Here is a 21,769-nt window from a genome sequence, read left to right as displayed (position 1 = left end):
TACAACATAATTTACAACAATACATACATACATACAATTATGTATATGTACAGTAACTTTGCTTAATTACCTACATATGTATATGTATGTGTGTATAAAACTGTTCACGAAATGCTTGTAAACATACATACACAGATACTGAATATAAAAAAGAAACGCATGTAATATGTTATAAAAGATTTGAATTTGTTAAACTAATTATTACCAAATACAGAACATACTTAAAAACAAACATAAACATATACATACATACATATATGCCCGCAAACACAATTACAATAACTACTAATTGTGGAATAAACGCAAATTTATAAAATGAATTATATACATACATATACGTGCATATATAAAGTACATATACATATACATATGTACATACATATATGATTGATATGCTATACAAATGAATACATAGTTGTTTTTGTTATCCAAATAATATTACATACGATTAAGATTGATAAATGTAAATTACAAACACACACACACTCACCTCACACACATACATATATACGCTACACAACAGAAGCTGTTACACGAAACTCAAAAAATACTAAAAAAATAACAAAAACAAAAACAAAAAACTAAAAACATTCAAAAATAGTCAATTCTAATGTGTATATGTGCGTAACGGTAATTACCGCTCTGCTGCATTCATAGCAATTTAGTCAATTTTAAATTAAATTTTATTAAACAAAAATAAAATAAAAATAAAAAAATAGCTAATTGTGTTAAGTATTTGTTCTATTGTCAATTGAGAAATGTCAACATGCTATATTTATTAAAAAAATTACAAACATAAATACATACATACACAATTAGATACATACATATATGTATATATATATATATAAATTATAAAAATTTCTGTTACAAGGATCGACAAAAAACACTGTATATGTTAAAGAATAAATTAAAAAAATAAAAAATATTAAAAAAAATTGTTGAAATTGATTTTATGCAATTTTTAATTGTTTTAGTTGAAAATTAAAAAAAAAATAATGTGTTTTTATTCGGAAAATTATGTTAATTTTTTTATTCGTCATCGTTAATTTATTGTTAATTTTTTATTTAAAAAATGGAATTCAAATTTTATATACTATTATTTTCCGCATTCATCACGTTTATTTATAATATTAAGTAACAATGTTCCGCAAAAAAATATTGATCTCTTTGTAAAATCAGTAACTAAAGTCATATTCTCAACATAACATACTGAAAAAATATTAAATTTGAAGTGAAAAATAGCGCGAATTAGATGTCGGAGCACAAAGGGCCTAATGATGGCCTAAGTGCGGCCGCGGTCAGGCTCACTTTACCTCCCTTTTCAACCATCAACCAAACTCAACTTTTTTAAATAAATTTGTATAAAAAGAAGAGTAGTGTGAGCGAATTTCCAAGAGTGAGTGGTTTTGATGCTTTCATAAACTTCAGTGTTAAATGTGGAGCTTTCACTCATTGTCGAAAATAGTTTAACCCAGAAATATTGTATTTAAAAAGTTCAATGAAAGTTTGCCGAGAAATGTAAAAATAAATTAGAGCTCTAAAAAAGTACCGTCGAAAATTATTCAACAAAATTTTATGAAACTAAATATATATGAAAGTGAAGTATACAAAAGCTGTGAGCTTTCACTCTTTTGGGATAACTATTTTATCTCTTCATTGGCTTCAATATTTTTCGGCTCAGCTTCTTACAAAAGTTAATGATTGAGGAAGTCAAAATCAACAGCAGCTTTGAGCTTTCACTCATTGTCAAAAACTATCTCAATTAAAAACGTTATTGTTTTTCCAATTCTGAGGAAACAGCGCAATTTTAGGCGCTATAACTTTTAAAAGTTAAAAAACGGCGAATTCTACCTTTAAATAGCAAGTAAAGATTAAGCTTTCATTACAATGTAGATTCGATCACTTCTGTCGAGTAGTTTTTTTTTATTTTTTTTATAAGCGCAATACGCAATATATTGCGACATTCGGTATGACAAGTATTTACAACCTAAACATATATACAACTCAGTTGTAAGCCCGTTTTTGTTCTTCTTCTTGATGACGTTTCATATAATTATATTTGCAAATACGCTTTCTAGGTATGTAGACATTGACATTGGCATTGAAGCAATTCGATTCAATGCAAATTTTACAATCGCGCTTAAACGCATGAATGAATGCCCATATTACTATGCAGCAGGCAGGCACTACGTATGCTTTTTGGGTTGCATTCGAACTTTGTGTTTGCATTTAATACAAATAATTTTAACCTTATTTTAATATTTTTACTGATTTTAATTAATTGTTTTTTAATTTAGTATTATTAATTAATTTTTTTATTTTGTTTTTATTTTTTAGCTAATTAGTTATACGCAATTCATTCAAAACCAAACATACTTCTACACAGTTAGAAACACTTAAAAAATATATTTGTTTTACTTACATACATACATACATACAAAATAACAAAAAGAAAACAATATACGAGTATACTTACATATATATACATATATAAAAGAATATAATAATTGAGTGTTATGTATGATGAGCTGATATACGAGTATATACAAGATATATAAATATATAGGTACATACACAAATCTATATAATATATATCTATATATAGGCTGGAACCCCATACTGTACAATGTTTATTGTTGATGTTATGTTAGTTTAATAAAAAACAAAAACAAAAACGAAGAATTAAAATTAAAATGAATTCAATAAAAGTCAAATTAAATGAGAATTATTTAAATATAATAAATAAAGTAATCAGTTATTGATGCTTAAATAAAATGAATAATACAATAAAAATATATACAAACAAATGCATTGTTGTTGTTTCAACTTGTTCGTGGTAAAGGAAATGCCGGAAATTAAGTTGGAATACGCCTAAAAGTATGCAACAATTAATATTTATGTGTAGGTAAGGTGTGTTCACTGACAGCAAGCAGCTTGTTCTCCCGTGAGCGAGTGGTAAAGTGCTCAGTTAACTCACAAAAACAACATTTAAACTCATTTGTTGTTCAAAAATCAACTGACTTCGCTAACCAAGAATTGTCGTTCCAGTAGTCGCCGCGAAGAGAGAGAGAGAGGAAGTGAGTGAAAGATAGTGAAAATTTATAATATCTGATAAAAATTATTCAGTAATGAGCTGGAAAACTCTGGAGATGATTTTATAGACTTTCAGGTACAATAATGGATGAAAGCTGTCGAAAAAAAAATATTAATTTGTAGTACATATTTTTAGGTCTTTAAAGACTTATGGTAGATCAGTTCGATATACAAAAAGGAAAAATAATTATTTAGGTCCTTTAAAGTATAAGAGTTCTTTCAAAAATTAAATAGATTAAGCACTGAAATAGACCACATAAAGACACTCAAGATCTAAATAAAGTATAAATATACATCTAGAAATAGTAAAAAAAAATAAAAATAAAAGAGTTGAAGAGTCGGTATCAAGGATGGGTTGGGTGTGTTCGAAGAGAGAAAAAGGGAGAATTTACTCATATTTTTTCAAAAACAAAATATACAAAGTTTGTCTGAAAACAAAGAAATTTATCAAATCTTTTTTGGAAAAGAAATAAGGAAGGGCTAAGTTCGGGTGTATCAGAACATATTATACTCTCACAATTTATTATATTTATTGCATTTTATTATGAGAATGACGAAAATCGTTATATGTATATAGTATATAGCGGCTGGGATATCCAAGATTTTACGCTCACTTATTTTTGCTAAGATATCTCACATATTAACCGATATATACGGTATAAAGTCCACCGAAATTTGAAAATACGGGTATATGGTGGCTAGAGGAAGTATTGATCAGATATTGCCCAATTTTTGGTAGAGAGGCACAATATTATGAAACACATCCTCGTGGAATACAGAATATCTGAGAATTTCGCCTATATATTAGGGGCCTTGAAACGTTATAGTCCGATTTAGGAAATAGGAAAGTAGGGGTGGCTAAGCACCGATTTTAAACTATAACATTGGAAGACCAAAAAAATTTACAAACCAAATTTCGTTGAAATTGGTCGAGCAGTTCTGGAGATATAGTTTTTGACTCATAAATAGGTCCATTTTTTATATCTTCAAGAAACATGTTTATTAGGCTGAGTAGTCCATTCGTACAAACAAGACACACTCCATCGAACTGCTGGGTTAACGCATACTCAAATAGTCACAAACAACATTTTACAAGCTCAAATCGCTCTCCTTCGTTCTTGTTGTTGTTGCTTTCTATGATGATTCCATCGAAGAGCGGCCAGAAGCTTTCTTACTACTTACCAAAGCAACCAACACACACGCTCGACATTTGCGCACTCTTACCTATCGATAGCTTTTTTAACTTGAAAGGTTGTGCTGATGCTAGCGATAGAGGAATTCGAGTTAGCGCAGCCGCCGGGTTGTTGTCGGCAAACACCGTGAATTTGTATTTGTATGTATGTATGTGTAGTATTCGAATGCTGAAATGTACGCGCGTCTGTTGATTTCTTTCGTAGCAATAAAAATAAACTGCGAAGGGAAGTCAAAAAGCGTGGAATTGGTGCGGTTGCGTTAAGACTGGTTATCGCTCAGCTGTCAGTTTTCCGTATACTGCCGACCGCAGCAGTTGAAAATCGTGTTTCGAGCGCGCTATACGCAAACGCTTACAAGTCATATATATATACAAGGCGCCAGCAAGTGGCAGAGTGGGAAGTGAAGTGAAGAAAAAGTTTTAATAAACGGGAAAAACAAATTGTTGACGCAGAAAGTACCAGCAACAATTGAAAACAAGACACGCCTTCATTTTTTTGTAAGCAGGTGCATTTTTTATTTTTTACTTTTTCGAATTTTATAAAAATTTAAGAATTTTTTACGGTATTCTCTCTGAGTGTGTGTGTCTTTCTGCCGTTGAAAAACGTATATTATATTATCAGTTTTTAAAAATTACTGTATAAACGAAATTATGTAAGATTCTTCAGCGATAAGCAGTAGACATAAAGCAGCACAAAAGGTCGATGGAAAAAATTGATTCATGGATTCATCCACACACATACACACATATACAGACTAAAACAGTAGAGCAGATATGAGTTAATACATACATACATATGTACGTACAACTGCATATAACTACGCCTGACTGTCACTTCCTACGAGCCTTTTCTCTTAATGCGCTGCATATTGTTGTTGGCTTTGTCTATACTTATTGTATGTGGCTCCCACTAAACGCTTGCGACCGCCATACAGCTGATCTGATTAAATATGCACAAGCGTGTGTTTGTATGTACTACATACATATTTTTGTATTTTTGTAAATATGTATTCTTGTAGTGCTTAGTGCACATGATAAGCGCCTATCGAGACCCGGCCGCCAGCGCTAACATTGTGTATCAATAAAATCACTATGCCATCGAGTGCTTAATCGCACATAAACTGTCATAAGCCTCGTAATCAGCGAAAAAATGTTGTAAAAATGTTTTATCGAAAACAGCTGATAAAATAATAATCGAAAATTAAGTGCGAAATTTTTTATATGAGAACTTGTATAATTGTGAGCACAAGCAATTATACATTTGTATGTATGTATATGTAAATGATTAGCGATACAGTACTCCATCGGTAACTGAACCGTAAAATTCTAAAATTTAACCATAAATTATTACTTCCATTTGCGGACATTATGATTTCCGTAGGAGGAGCATATCAAATTTTAATACTATAAAAATAAAAAATTCAATATATACGACCAATTAGGGTCTGTTTTACAGTAGACGTCTAAACTGACTGTAAACCTACTGTTGTTAAAACTCATGTAAACGATTGAGCTAGTTACGTTAGCTTCTAAGCATCGGATATTCAATTAACTTTTTTTCTTACTAAATATAGCCTATAAGATTTTTTTTACGGCCAGTAAATATTTTGAGTTTATTGTCATGTCTTAACATATATTTAAACAGGATAAATCTAAATTTTAAGCAAATAATATTATGTAAAACATAAGTTACAGCGTTCTGAACACCCCCGCCTCGAAAAAATTGGATCGCACACTTCCTCCAAATTTATTACCAAATGAATATACCAAAAATTGGACTTTTGATAGTCATTTGATAAAAAATTGCAATTATTGTGTTGGTTATTTGATTAAAAATAATCAATTCCATGCTTTAATATGAGCTACAAATTTCAAAACATTCGGTCAAGCTTCGTTTTTTAGATACGATTGCGGAAAGTTTGAAAAGCCCAGTTTTGAGAAAAACATGTTCGAAAAGGAAAAAAAAATGTTTGAGCCTTTCACATGCGATGACCCCCTTAAAAGTGTTTAAAGATAAGCATTAATGTGTTAAATTGATATATTTTCTATCAAAACTACGTCAAGGAGACTCCATTTTAAGATGCTTATGCTCTGTTTGCAGTATGCCAAATTGTATGCCTAGAAAAAAATCAGTAACATTGACAATAAGAAAAGAACGATTACCTTCTTCGGCCAGAAAAATTATGCAAATGTCATAAAACTGTAAATTTAAATTAATATTCTACAGCATATTGATTGAAAACAATAAATTTGGCACTTTTGACGACGACTGTCATTGAATTAATAAATAATACCAGTTTCAAGACTAAAAATTCAAGACTAAATATTTGAAAGAAAAAAATTAAATAATTTTTTATAAAGAAAAGAAATTTATTAACTTACATATTTTTTTAATTTTAAACAAATGATAGGAATATATAAATGAGTAAACATTTTCTAAAATATGTCAAAATTGATATGTAGATTATTATGATAAAAATTAAAAATATCATTGCTTTGGAAAACAAGAATATTTGAAAATAAATAATGAAAAACAAAAAAAATATTTTAAGCATTTGAACTAATTTAGAAATTTATGAAGGGTACGTTTACCGAGTGCATACTGTGAGCTTGTAATTTATGTCAGAGAGCGAAGAGCGAACTTTAACTCTCTTTCAATAGTTGAATTTTTTTAACCGGACTCACACACAAACATACAACCACTTGCACCGGAAAGCATTGTAAAACGTGGATGGCATACAAATTGCAATAACAATAATTGTTTAAAATATATCAAATATTTATTTTCATTTTATTTGCTTGTTTGTGCAAAGGCATGCATAATAAATATGAATTATTTAACTCAATAACGGTCAATAAAAAATATTTAGAGCCACTTTAAAAATATATAACAACTTTTATTCCTTTACTGTCTATTGCAGCGAACAACGTGAACTGCCAACGCCGCACACACACACACGCCGCCCCAACTGACACACATACAAACACTTAATAGACACATATCAGCACCAGTATGTCATCGCCACTGCCAGCCATCGATATCGATCAACCCAAATATGACCAGAGCACATACATCAATCGTGCCAAGCACTTCTTCCTGCTCACCAATCCGCTGAATCTCTTGGCCACCAATGAGGAGTTGGAACGCGCCAAGCGCATCGTACACAGTTATCGCGCCGGCAAACCGGTGCAGGAATGCGGCAGCGTTGAGGAGCTATGGCGCGCCAAGTACCTGTACGATTCGGCCTTCCATCCGGAGACGGGCGAGAAGTCGCTGATCATTGGCCGCATGTCGGCACAAGTGCCAATGAACACGCTGATTACGGGATGTAAGTGCGCGTAAAATTTAATTTATTTTCGTTTTATATTGCTTAGACAAAGAGTCTTAAACTACTTCAGTTATCAACAATAATATTGAGCATTGCTGGTGTGGAGCTGATAGCAGCGTTTTATAGCGCCTTTTGCTATAAATAATTATTTACTTAGGGGTAAATGTCAACTTTAATGTGATAGCAACAAATAATTCTGTATGCTCGTGACGAACATTAATTATGCTATTAAAGGCTGTATAAATATTTTTTTATGAATTAAAATTTCTTTTCTTATTTGTTTAATTTTTTATAAAAATATTTTTTTTATAATCTACAATAATTATTTAAGAATTAGACAATTATTTAATTTGCCTTTTCGATATATTAAAAGTGGTGAATGCCACTGGTTTTATGCCACCTTAGTTGAGTGATGATTTGATAATTTACATTACTTATTTTAGCCTCAACATTTTTTGTTTGCCTTCCTAGTATAAATAACTTAAAATAGATCTGGAAACCACTTATTATCTAAATATATTCAATATTCTCGATAATGTTAATTACTGTATACATTTGACTATTGCATGAATTTTTTTCACACATTTAATTATTCATTTGATTTATAGCTAAACAAAAAAAAAAAATATACAAAAGTCACATGATACTGATAAATATTATATAAAAGTCATAAATTCAACAATAAAATATTCACACATAAAATCAATTGTGAGTGAGAACTTATTATTAGTGTACCACTTGTACAAAAAATCCTTCAAAAGGTCACTCATGAATTTCCCTGAAAAGTATCGAATGTATAGAAACTGCTGAGCCGACGAATAATTTAATAGCTTTTATTTCATTGTGTTCAACAATAATCCCCGACAATAATAATGCTTTAATCTCTCACAATATGCTGCAAATGCATTAACATGAATGCGCCTAAAAGCACACTAAAATGTTTTAAAGTTTTCCAAAATACTTTAATAATTGTTTCGATACATTTTTTATAAATAATTAAAATTTTATAAAAACGAAAAATAATTAAAATTATAAAAAATTTAGTACAACTCCAAGAAAAACATTTTTTCATTTTAGTTATGAATATATAGCAAATTTAAAAAAAAAAATATTTTTTTGAGTTTTCAAATTATTTTAATTATAAAATAAAATCTCTTGAATTATAAAATTTGAGTTTTTATATTACTCTTCAACATATTTTTTTCTTAATTATCTCTTTAATCTCTAACAATATGGTGCAACTAAATATATGCATGCACCTAAAAGCTCACCAAACATTTTTTTTAATTTTCAAAAGGTGTTAATAACTATTTAAACATATTTTCCTCTAATAAATAATTAAAATTATATAAAATTGAAGTAAATCTTTTATAAAATAATAATACTTTTTTTCATTTTAGTTATCTGAATATAAAGCAAGTTTAAAAAAAAATATTGATTTTATATGAAATTACGAAATATTTTTTTTAATAAATTTATATTATTTTTTATTTTTTTTTATTTTTTATAACTTTATTTTTTTTTATTTTTTATAAAATAAAATTACATAAAATCAATTTTTTTAAACCAAAAAATTTAATTTTTGAGGTTATATATTTCACTTGACTGCTATTTCCTTTTATTTATCTCACCATGAATTGTTTTAATTTAATATATTCAGCGAATATATAAATAAATTGTTTATCTATTCTTTTAAAATATTTTTTTTTGTCTGGCTCCAACTCATGAAGGTTTCGCGTCAATTTCTTGCAAAAAAAAATTTCATAAAAAAAAAAAAGTATTTTCAAATAATTGTAATGCAAAACCAATTGACTATTTATGTATGCAGACGGACATACATATATTCGTAAACATTTTAATTACGACGCTGTTGAGTTGTCCTCAATACACCGAATATATGATACAAAGGGGTATAATGAACTACTTGAAGAACCAGTTACAATAAGACTAGTTAGCTTTTTGTTTTCATATTTATACTCTCTAGAAAAAACTCTACTGCAATAGGTTCCCTGAAATATAATATCCAAACAATTTTATGTTTTGAAAAATAATTGTAATAATAAAGTGGTCCAATAGTAAAAAATAAATTTTAATTATAATATATACTTGCCATCTAATTCGTTAGATATAGTAGTAAACATAAAAAAAATTATTTTTTTATTAACGAATTAGGTGGCAACTACATACATATATTTAAAAAAAAATCCTAATATAATTTTTTTACTCTTGGACCAGTACTCAAGTAACTAGTGTTTGCAAGCACTATGTTGCTGGGTTCAAGCAATACAAGATACATCCATTGTACATATATAAACACATACAAAATTATTATGCGCATTTCAAATACGCTTTAGATCTTGGATATCGCGTGCTTTATTTTCAACAATTTTTTTTTTAATTTTTTTGTTGTTGTCATTTTCTTGTAGGTATGCTGTCGTTCTACAAGACCACACCAGCAGTCGTCTTCTGGCAATGGGTCAATCAAACGTTCAATGCTGTTGTCAACTATACAAATCGCTCTGGTTCAACACCCATCTCCAAAGAGTAAGCAGAAATGATATACATAGATACATGTGTACACACCTATCTAATATACATACATACATATATGATGTACTACATACATATGTTTAAACAGCGATATAAATATTTTAGTATGTATGTATGTATGTACAAATCTGTCCACTAATTGTGTTGTTTTGTTATCGTACCAACAGTTCATTATTATTTTCGCTTTCGCTTTTTATCTGTTTGCTTTTTGAATACATACATACATATATCATAAATCTATTGAATACATACACACATATTTATATCACTTAAGCATTGAGTATACATATTTTATTTTTAAGTAATTTTTGTTATGTATATAATGTTTATTTCCAATATTAATGGCTTCTCTCTCTTGCAGGCAATTGCTTACTTCATATGTATTGGCCACTGGTGGCGCGTTGACCACAGCACTATCCCTCAATCGGCTAGTGAAGGTGAGTAGGTGGGCGAAAAGCCCTAACGAGAAAGTCACAAGATTCTAAGTGTTCTGTGACGCTGTTGGCAATTTAGTCCCTTCTAGACTGGTTCGTGGACTGGTCCGTTCTAAACTAGTTACAAAAATATTTTTTTTATTTCGTTTTTTACATGTTTGAATGAGAGAGTCACAAATTTCTTGTTGTTCTGTGACAACACTCATTTGTAGACTGGTTCGTAGACTGGTCCAAAAGAAAGTAGTTTCAACAACTTTTTTTTATTTCCAAATTTTGCATTAGAAGTTCAAATCAGAATATTCACAGTTTTACAACAACAAAATATATCAAATAAGACATACAAGCCATACCGACAATATAACCTCTCTTTGACTCTCTCTAACCTCACTCGAAAAAATTGAAATATCTTGAAATTGATTTGAACTTACTTCACACTAACTGCATATTTTCTTTCCCTTTCTCTTTTTTAACACATTTGCAGAACTTGAACCCGCTAATTGGCCGTTTAGTGCCCTTGGCGGCTGTGGCCGCAGCTAATTGCATCAATGTGCCCATGATGCGCATGCAGTAAGTGTTTGCAATTAATTGTTTGTTAATTATATTAATTAACACATTCAAATGAAATTTCACAGAGAGTTGAAGAACGGCGTCACTTTGCTGGACGAAAAGAACACTGAGTTGGGCGTGTCGAAGAAGGCGGCTGCTGTTGGCATTACAGCCGTCGTGGCCAGTCGCATTGCCATGGCTGCGCCTGGAATGGGTGAGTTCAAGGTCAAATGCAATTTTTGATAATCTTTTAAACAAATTCTCTCTCCCTTCATACGCCGCAGTGCTAACACCATTGTTGATACAATCGCTGGAAAAACGTGGCTTCCTCAAACGCTTCCCCAAAGCAAGCGCCCCTATTCAAACGCTCTTCTGCGGCTTCGTCTTGATATTCGCCACACCGCTGGGCTGTGCATTCTTCAGTCAGCGCGCCGCAATTGGCGTAAGTGGAATAAAAAATATTAAAAAAAAAATTATTAAATTATATTTATTAATTTTTTTTTATACTTCCTTCCTTGCAGGTGGAGCGCTTGGAAGATGACGTGCAGCAAAACATTAAGCAGCACAATGCCGAGCTTACCGAAGTATGGTTCAACAAAGGCTTGTAAGCCGTAGGCAGCTTTATTGCGTATATGTATCTCTTGGATACTCTGCATTTTGAAAGGACAATAATAAATTCCATTTAGTTTCTGTTAAGAAGCTCACATTGTCGTGAGCAATTGTGTTAGCGAAAAAAAGTATAATGACTTGGCATTTATATGTAATTAATTAATAATTTACATAGTTATTCGCGATTGTAACTGTACTTTAGATATTTTGCGGTCATTTGGCAAACGTTTATCTTAAACATGCTTTGCAGCATTGTAAAGAAATACCTCATTTAAGAAATGTTCATGCTTAATGATAATTTACTTAATACTAATTTAGTGTGTTCTCTTCATATTTTAAATGTATTGTACAGGAAATTTGTTTGAAATCGAACAAAAAACTGTGTAACGTAGATATGTTATTGCATACAAAAATAAAGACTATTTTTGAATCCATGTAATTGCAAGTGTGATTATTTTTGATATTATAATTTTTTTTTTTTTTAATTCTTATTAAAAAATATTTATAAATATGTGTTTAGTAAAATTATTTACAAATTATGCAAATTTATGTGATTGGCGGTCAAAAAATATAGCTTTTAATTCTTATATTTAAATTATAAAATTTCTTATTTTTAATTTATATTAATATATTTATTTTGAATTCATACTTAATACATAATTTATCTTACTTTCTTTCACTTAATTTTACTTTTATATTAATAATTTAATTTATTTATTTGTGAATTTTTATTTTATTTTCAACTTACTTACACTTAATTTTACTTTTATATTAATAATTTAATTTATTTATTTGTAAATTTTCATTTTATTTTCAACTTACTTACACTTAATTTTACTTTTATATTAATAAATAAATTTATTTATTTTTGAATTTTTATTTTATTTTATTTTTTGTTTTATTTTATTTTATTTTATTTTATTTTATTTTATTTTATTTTATTTTATTTTATTTTATTTTATTTTATTTTATTTTGCTTTATTTTATTTTATTTTATTTTATTTTATTTTATTTTATTTTATATTATTTTATTTTATTTTATTTTATTTTATTTTATTTTGTTTTATTTTATTTTATTTTATTTTATTCTATTTTATTTTATTTTATTTTATTTTATTTTATTTTGTTTTGTTTTATTTTATTTTATTTTATTTTGCTTTATTTTATTTTTAACTTACTTACACTTAATTCTACTTTTATATTAATAATTTAATTTATTTATTTGCGAATTTTTATTTTATTTTCTTTCTTTTTTTTCTTTTCTTTTCATTAATTTAATTTTTTTATTTAATTTAATTTATTTTTTTAATTTTTTTATTTCATTTTATTTTATTTCACTTAGTTTTGCTTTTTCATTAAATATTTGTTATTTATTTATTTTTGTATTTTCTTTTTTGAAACATTAAGGATTTTAACAATATAGCTTTACACAGAACTATATATTACCATGAGCCACACTTTAACATAAAACCTTCAATATTATGTACATTTTTATACATGAATTAAAATTAGTTGAATCATTTAATTTTTTATATTAAAAGCACAATTAATATCACAATTTCTATAGGAAAACAATGACAGCGCCATCTACATGTGAAGTACAAACACCTGCATAAAGAAACCTTCAAATATGGCAACACAGCGTATTTAAATGTTTTGACAGTTTCAAAATTTACGAAACACCAATGTGAAGAGGAATTCAAAAAGATTAAGGAAAAGCGATATAAGTCGTCTTTCCAAGTGCAAAATTGAGTTGGGCGTGCATGTGTTTAATACCGCAACGTTATAGTGCGCTGAATACCAAGTAATTGTAGCAACACACAACTTGAGTAACTAGAAAATATCTTTGAACTTTTCCATTGCTACCAGAGAAATTTTGTAAAATTTTGTATATTATAAAACTTCTGGACAACCAATTAACTTGTGACTTTGCTAATAGAGTTTTTACACTTGTTTAAAAAGAGTATTTGCAAAATTCAGGTCATACAAGCAGGTAAAAATGCATTTTTAGTAAACATGCTTAAGCTCGAAGTGGTTGTAAATAGTTAATGAGCGGCAAAATTTATGTGTACTGTTTATTATTCGTTAATATAGCTGTTATCAATTACAGAAAAGTAAGCTGTCGATAGCGTGGAAAGTAAGAAAGTGGAAAACGTGGAGGAAACTAACCGCCAAAGCAAAAGAAACAATAGTGTCAGTGCCAGTGGAGAGAAAATCAGGGAAGAAGCAGTAGAATAAGTGACAACTGCAGTTCGTGGACAATTGAAGGGAAGAGCACAAGGTGGTGGTGGTGGCGAGCAATAGCAGCAGCAGCAGCATCGTTATTCGCTCGGCAAAGAGTGAAAACACATTGCGAACAGTTAGCAGTTAGTGTGACAGCAGCGTTTGGGATCAGTATAGTCATTCATCGGAGGCAAATTTTGCCTTTCTTGTTGTAAAGGCAGTTTGTTTACAGCCAACCAAGTGGATATAATTGCTTAAAATAGCGGCATTTAAAGCAGTTGATTACTAAATTTGTACAGCAGCTCTGAACTGCATTTAGTTGAATAGCTATATTACGTTCTTATTGAATCGCTACTGCTTTTTGCCACAACCACAATGAATATGGACGACTACGAATCATTGCCCACAACCAGTGTCAGCATCAATATGACGGCCGGAGCAATTGCGGGCGTATTGGAACATTGTGTTATGTATCCATTGGATTCGGTTAAGGTGAGTTATTGCCAAGTGATTTCTATGATTGATATGTGGAAATGTGAAATTAAGTTAATGTCAAATCAATCGATTTAATTTATTTATTTTTTTTTTCTGTTGCAAACCAGCGGTTGTTAGTTGACTGCTCAGCTGTTCGCAACGTTGTGCCTAACCTCACATTTAAGCGTCGTGATGTAATTCTTTCCTCTTTGTTGGCTGCTTTATTGTTGTTTTTCTCCCTATACAAAAATGTTTTTTTTTCTTTACCCGTTGGATTTCGGCATGGCATGCCAGAACATAGATGGGTATGGCTATTTATTATTGGTATTGAATGCGTGCTCGGATTTTTTATGTATAAATCGTTGCAAAAGTATTTTAATGTATCGGCAGATGTTTGGCTTTTTTTTACTAAGGATTATGGGAGCAGGTGCAATTGTTGGTAGTAAAACAGGTGTACAAGTAAAAGACATTAGCTAAGCATAAAGCATTAACCCCATATGCGTTTAATTGTTTACTATGCAAAATTAACAATAATTGCGGGGTATTTTTGTATAAAATTATGCGAAAATGCACTTAAGTGTTAAAAATAATTCTAAAATGCTTGCGCTTGTTTGTGAGCATATTGACTTAAATATATAGACAGTTTTACATATGCAGCAGCAGCGCTCATCAAGCTTAAATTAATTTAGTAAAATATTAGTTTATTATTTATTTTAAATATTAATTATTATTATTATCAAGAAACCGGTATAATAATATTTTAAGCAAAAGAATAGTTTAAAAATGTATGAAGCACGCGTTGTCATCGCCTTACTTTATTCAGTTACTAAAATTTTTGTATAATTAAATTCTTTGTATGTACTTTACACTCAACATTGGAATTTCATACACTTTTTTTGTAATAACACGTTCATGTTGATAGCTTATGGCCAAAAGCATGACTATAATTTGCTGAAAATCACTTGATCTACTCTTTTTTTTGTAGATAAGGTACGCGATTATATTTTGGTTAATTTATTTTTGGCTGAAGTATGCTTATCGGCTACTGATGTATTTGCTTGTTGAGCGTACCTGCCTGCCAACTGCTACGCGATAAGATAATTATTAAATCTTGGACCTATTTTATGCGAATTAAATTTATTAGTTTAAAATACAGTAATGCATTATATTATTATTTCTGTAGATAATGTGTACTCATTTTGCCGGTGTATAGTTAGATTACTATAAAAAAAGCTAATAGTAAAATTGTGAAAATAATTATGCGACATGACGCCGAATGTGATTTATGCGTATTTATGTATATACATACATATGTATATGTATATATTTAAATATTTAGATGTACTTATCTGCATTTTTAAAAATCGGAAATAATTTTCAAATCATTTATGTCAAATGTGAATTTAATGAAATATATTCCATTTTAATGGCGGCTGCTTAACTTTTAAAGGTTTTGTGTATTATATTTTTGTATTTTCGATTATTTTAAAATATTTTTTTATTTAATTTTTGTAATAGTAAATGTAGAAATGCAGTCAGTTCTATTTTATTTTTTTATATTTTATAACTTGTAATAAAAATTAATTTATAAAATCGTTTGTCAGCAATTAAAAAAAAAATACAGGAAAAAATAAAATAAAAAACCCAGAAGCACGACGTTTAATGATTGATATTTATCGATAAATATTTTTTGCAATCCCTTTAGATATATAATAATTAATTTTTCAAAGTAAAGTAAAATTATTCATATTTAACCTGTTTAATGAACATTGTTGATTGATAATTTGTCATGTGTAGCATTATGTCATATAAATAATATGTAAATATATTAGTCATACATTGTATGCAAATCTGCTTTGATAAAAATGGTGTAAATATGCCATGTCTCAATGTCTTATATAAGTAATTGGGGGTTTACCAAGTAATGCAAATAAGTATTGTAGATGAAGAAATAAATATGTATATAAATTTATTGCATATGTGAACAGAAATTTAAACGCATCACTAAACAAAATGTAGCAATTTGTAGAAATCCCCTTAAGTGTTTCTCAGAATCATTTGAGCATTTATTGAGCCAAACGCCAAGCTGATAGCAGACAAATAGATGTAAATTTCTACATGACTATTTGTCGGTGTATAACAATGTAATTTAATATAAAAATGCAACTAGGTAACTAGTAGGAAATATGTAGAGCTTAAAATGTATTTCGCAAGTTTACCGCCCGCACTTTCAGTTGGACAAACAAAAAAAATTTAAAAAAATAAAAAATGTATAGAATAATGTGGTTATCACGCTACAATTTTGCAAAAAAAAAATTAGAAGCAATTGTGAAGTGTTTGTTTAATCGTAATTTATCGTGGCTTCTGCTCCAATACATAAGTGCGCAACACAATATGTATAGTTGTATATAGTATATATCTATCTGTATGTATGTTGGTATGTTTTACTTTCCACGATTGTAATTGAACGAGTGCATGTTATTATTGTTGTTGTTGTGGGTTTTTGTGTTTTTTTTTTCACTGAGGTAATAAAGTGCGCAACAACAATTGTGTACTGGCATTTTTACTGTCATGTCTTGTTGTCTGGTAATTATCTTTTAATTTTTTCTTACTTTTGATTGCATGTAATTTGCATTATAATAAATACGCATATATACACACATATATATTCTATATGTATGTATGTATATTGCAACTACCTTTAAATACAAATTAATATAATTTTTATAAACTATTCATATTGTGTTGCATGAATGAGCCTAGTAGCGTGCGTTATACTAGAGATCTATAGCGCACCTTATTGCCTATTAGGTAACACATGCAAAGGTACATTGTATATCTAATTGGTTGTGTCTATATTATCCTATATAGTAGTGGGCGTATTTCGCCCGATTCACACGATTTCTAGGAAATTCGACGTATCGCTTATGCACGTTTAGTGTGAATATGAAATATTTAATTACATACAGCCGTTGGTTAGAAAAATATTTTCTAATTCTAATTTTTATTACGCATTTCAAAATTATTGTTGCTCGCATACTGTGTATTACATAACCTCTCTTGTATTTTATAACTTTTCTTGAAGTATACATAATCTCTGTGCTATGACTATGTGCAAGTTATCGATTTCGCTAAACTCTACATGTAAATACATACATACATATTTACAATGTACAACTTTAACTGCACACACTCGTACACCGTACATAGCATATAATAGTAGCAATAAATTTCTGTGCGTGATTTTTTCGTTAGTTTGTTGTTGTTGTTTTTATATTTTCATTTTTAGTGTATACATTTTTTTCGCGATCTTGTTAGTGTACCACCTATGCATGTGTGTAGGGTTCCGCATTTGTAGACGAGCATCTGCCACCTCTACTTGTATAGTCACCTTATAACTAATACATACAGCCTAATATTATTTTTTTTATGAGTATTTTGTTTGTTATACTTTGGGTCTAACATATTTTTAACATATATTTTTACATACTTATAAGTAGTCCACTTAATATTGTCGTATTTTATTTGCATTGCTATTGTGCCGATATTTGCTTTCCTCCTTGGGGGTCATTATAGAACATTGTGTGAAATAATTAACATTTTCAAATATGCTCCGAACACAAAGCGAAGTTCAATTTGAAATTAGTACTTTTGAATAAGTTCTTTTCTTCTTTGTACTGCCTATTTTACAAGCGCAAGCTCTCCCTTGCAAATGCTGCTATGGTATATAGCGGAGCGTGAAAGTATGCTATATGCATGCAAATATACTACTTTATATTTCTTTCGTGCCTATTATATAAGCTATACTCTCTCTATATGATGCTTTTTTTATCAATGCAATTCTACTACGATAATTTGAAAATGTTATTTATTTAATTTGTTAATTAACACTTCAGCGATATATTTCAAGTATAAAATCAGAACTAACAAGCATTGTAACGAAATCATTGAATTTTTCAATATACCATCATTTTTCACTGCATCATCATGCCGGTGAGTCGCTTGTCGTCATTTGTATCTATTTTCCCCATACGATACGTAATGCGGACTCTGGGCATAGGCATATATATAACGTTTCTCGGAAACCACGCAAGTGCCGTTTAAGATTTCAATGTTAGATAAGATTTTACTGTCAGCTCCCCAACGATACTAGATTTAATTATTTTTGTTGTATTGTTTTAAGCACATCTATAACGTACGTAACTGCGTTATAAATAATATTTTTTCTTATTGTTTTTGTTTTTGCTCGAGTAATGATAGCGGGGCGTTGTTTGCTTAAATCAATTGCCTTTTCCGAGCACACGACATTTTTACCACCAACCAACTCTGGTGCATTCGTACATACTTACGTACCCATATATACTTTTACATGCATCTATCTACAACAAAAACTGCACTCGACAACCGGCTTCTGCTGCACTTCAGCACAACTTGATGTAGAGAACTTTCCATATTAATTTAGATTACGATTTAGCAAAATGCAAAAAAAATCTACTTTTAATTGCGTGCGAAATGAGGGACTCTCTACAATGACTAAGTACTTAAAAAATTAAATGCAAAATAATTAAAAATATATGATTGCCTATAATCGTAGACCGCATTTTGATTGCATTAACGATTTGGTGGTTTGAGAATCATTTAAGTATTTGTGAACAATCAATATCACTGTGGCACCAAGCAGTTCATAAAAAGCTATATACATATAAATCATATCTACAGATGTTGTATATACCGTAATCATGTTGTTTGCGTACGCAACATTTTTTGTTCATAAAAAAAAGTATATCAAAAAGTACTTATTTTCCCAATTGTTAAAATCACATTTAATTTTACGTCTTACATATAAGATACTCTTCAGCATGAAACCTTATCAACATTGTTCTTATGCATACATACATATACATGTATACTTTCAGACACGAATGCAAAGTTTATCGCCAGTCACTTCCAACTATGACATCAGCACCACCTTCAAGAATATGATCAAGAAAGAGGGTCTTATGAGGTGAGTTAATTGCTATATTACATGTCTTTTTCCAACAATACTGATAAAATTTGCTGGCAATTTCATATTGTTTTCATAAATATTGATATTGGTCGGCTGCAGACCCATACGTGGTGTCTCCGCTGTTGTTGCTGGCGCCGGACCCGCACATGCGCTGTACTTTGGTTCCTATGAAATGACGAAAGAGTTGCTCACTAAGTTCACCACCAACAATCATGTCAATTATAGTGAGTATAATATTTTATATATACTATATAAATAGATTATATTAATATTTACGCCGTTATTTTTTTATTATTAATTTTTTGTTTGTTTTTGACCTCTAGTGGCGTCCGGCGCTATAGCGACACTCATACACGATGCCGTATCGAATCCCACGGATGTGATAAAACAACGCATGCAAATGTACAATTCAAAGTATAGTTCAGTTATTGGCTGTATGAAGGATGTGTATCGTAATGAAGGCATCAAAGCATTCTACAGATCATACTCCACACAGCTGGTGATGAATATACCATATCAGACAATACATTTCGCCACATACGAATTTTTCCAAAATATGGTGAGTGGAAATATTAAAAAAAAAAAAACAGTTATTATATAACTAATAATAATTTTAAAACCAACAGTTGAATCACGAACGAAGATATAGTCCCGTTGTGCATATGGTGGCAGGTGGTGCGGCTGGTGCTACCGCAGCCGCATTCACAACACCTTTGGATGTGGTGAAAACGCTGCTAAATACACAGGAGAATGGTCTGACCAAGGGTATGGGTGAAGCAATTCGACAGGTAAGCGGCTTAAACAGACTACAAATCAAGCTCTAACCATGTACCGTTAAATGCAATCATATAATTTCTTAACCTCTCTTACAGATCTACGCAGTGGCTGGTGTTAAGGGCTTCTTCCGCGGCATGTTGGCACGCGTCTTATACTCCATGCCTGCTACAGCTATTTGCTGGTCCACATATGAGTTCTTCAAATTCTATTTGGCCGGCTCGAATCACAGCACATACAAGTCATCGATAACCGGCAAGAATGCGTTGCAGCGGCGAGACGAAGTATCGGGGGATGGTGAAAAAACAGCCTATGTGCTGCCAGTGACAACGACCGCTGATGTGGAGGAGCTACCGACAAGTCCCAATGCAACAACAACAGCAGCAGCGACGACGCCCAGCGGTAGCGCGGCTGGCACGTCGACAGCTGGTGGTTCGGCGCCAAGTAGTGCCACGGCGATCAAAAGCGTTTGTGAACTGCCCAGTAATGTGACAACGTCCGCATTAAATCTGCACACAAGGCATACGGATGTGAAAAGTACGCGTCCATTTGAACGAGGATACTCGAGTCCGTAATTCAAAGACGATTACGCAGATAACAGTACGAGTGTTGGAGAGAGGGGTGCAACATGAAACGAAGCAAAAATTATGTAATATACAAACAAACAAAACAAAACAGAAAAAGCAAATCTACAGTAATCAAGCGACGACTAAATATGATGCCGGCGTTGAGCGCACGTTAACGGTGGGGAACAACACGCCTACGTTTTGACAACGCTGGCGTCTGATTGTGTATATTTAATAATTTTTTGGCGTGTTTTTTTTTTTTAATGATTGTTGTTGTGAGGTCTGGTGCGTGCAGCAGTTTGGGCAGTTTTGGGGTGGTGTGTTTAACAGCGTCGACGTGGACCGTCACACTGTGAATCACCCCAAATACCTTGCTCCCGACGAAGACTAGACTATGCGAAGCGAGTATGTGTGTGCTCACAAGAAGGGTTTCGAAGAAATGGCAAAAATTGTTTGTTTGTTTGTGGTGATGAATGTGATACATGTTATTTTTTGTTTGTGTGGTATTTAAGTACCCATCACCTGCCTGTAGCGCCTACTGCAAAGCAAAAAAAAAAAAAAACAAAAAGCTCAATAAAGAAAACAAAAACAAAAAAAAAATTAATACAAACCAAAATTAATGTTATAAATTGTATAAAAAAAATACCACGAAAAAAAGTGAAAAACTCGTACCAGTGCAAAAACCCTTCGGCTTTAATTGTGGTCGCAGCAACAGGATGGCAGCAAGATTTCGCCAAAAACCCTGCTAAAACGCCTCTAATATAGTATTATGTAAATATGCATGTCTTTATCTTCAACACTGCGCAGCAAACCATACCTTGCGGCATAACGCGCCTCCCGCCCCCCCTCTCTCCCGTCCGCACACATTGTTGGCGGTGTAAAAATTCATGTTTGTAAAAAGACGAAAACAAAAACAACAACAACAACAATTATCCAATTCGGAAAGTGAGATCAATTCGAAAAATTCA

The 21,769-nt window shown here is 30.6% G+C and overlaps 2 protein-coding genes across 4 annotated transcripts; both read left to right on the top strand.

Annotated features, from left to right (window-relative positions):
* The first annotated feature begins 4,497 nt into the window (after window positions 1-4,497).
* On the top strand, window positions 4,498-12,195 carry LOC105211291 (sideroflexin-1-3). 2 transcript variants are annotated; one of them, XM_054231480.1, is made up of 8 exons: window positions 4,498-4,664; window positions 7,210-7,617; window positions 10,044-10,161; window positions 10,529-10,604; window positions 11,083-11,168; window positions 11,234-11,361; window positions 11,432-11,589; window positions 11,669-12,195. In XM_054231480.1, exons 2-8 carry the CDS (start codon window positions 7,302-7,304, stop codon window positions 11,753-11,755), a joined length of 969 nt encoding a protein of 322 aa, XP_054087455.1. In that variant the 5' UTR covers window positions 4,498-4,664; window positions 7,210-7,301; the 3' UTR covers window positions 11,756-12,195. The 2 variants fall into 2 exon arrangements, with proteins under 2 accessions (XP_054087455.1, XP_011180941.2); XM_011182639.3 differs by having other exon boundaries at window positions 4,505-4,786.
* Window positions 12,196-13,453: 1,258 nt separating this feature from the next.
* Window positions 13,454-21,401, top strand: LOC105211293 (mitoferrin). Of its 2 annotated transcripts, none has more exons than XM_011182642.3 (7): window positions 13,454-13,749; window positions 13,867-14,471; window positions 19,370-19,458; window positions 19,561-19,685; window positions 19,785-20,020; window positions 20,088-20,249; window positions 20,334-21,401. In XM_011182642.3, exons 2-7 carry the CDS (start codon window positions 14,355-14,357, stop codon window positions 20,808-20,810), a joined length of 1,206 nt encoding a protein of 401 aa, XP_011180944.2. In that variant the 5' UTR covers window positions 13,454-13,749; window positions 13,867-14,354; the 3' UTR covers window positions 20,811-21,401. The 2 variants fall into 2 exon arrangements, with proteins under 2 accessions (XP_011180944.2, XP_054087447.1); XM_054231472.1 differs by having other exon boundaries at window positions 13,541-13,560.
* The last annotated feature ends 368 nt before the right edge of the window (window positions 21,402-21,769 follow it).

Source organism: Zeugodacus cucurbitae, chromosome 2 (genome assembly GCF_028554725.1).
Source record: "Zeugodacus cucurbitae isolate PBARC_wt_2022May chromosome 2, idZeuCucr1.2, whole genome shotgun sequence".
Lineage (NCBI taxonomy): Eukaryota > Metazoa > Arthropoda > Insecta > Diptera > Tephritidae > Zeugodacus > Zeugodacus cucurbitae.
The sequence above is the reverse complement of the archived record's forward strand: the minus strand, read 5'-3'. Positions and strand labels throughout refer to the sequence as shown.

Bases quoted from the DNA above. Each gene is read 5' to 3' on its own strand.
- LOC105211293 (XM_011182642.3), top strand. From the start codon at position 14,355: ATGAATATGGACGACTACGAATCATTGCCCACAACCAGTGTCAGCATC. The intron at 19,686-19,784 runs GTGAGTATAATA...TTTGACCTCTAG, and splicing joins CAACAATCATGTCAATTATA to TGGCGTCCGGCGCTATAGCG. The intron at 20,250-20,333 runs GTAAGCGGCTTA...CCTCTCTTACAG, and splicing joins TGGGTGAAGCAATTCGACAG to ATCTACGCAGTGGCTGGTGT.
- LOC105211291 (XM_054231480.1), top strand. From the start codon at position 7,302: ATGTCATCGCCACTGCCAGCCATCGATATCGATCAACCCAAATATGAC. The intron at 7,618-10,043 runs GTAAGTGCGCGT...ATTTTCTTGTAG, and splicing joins GAACACGCTGATTACGGGAT to GTATGCTGTCGTTCTACAAG. The intron at 10,605-11,082 runs GTGAGTAGGTGG...ACACATTTGCAG, and splicing joins CCCTCAATCGGCTAGTGAAG to AACTTGAACCCGCTAATTGG.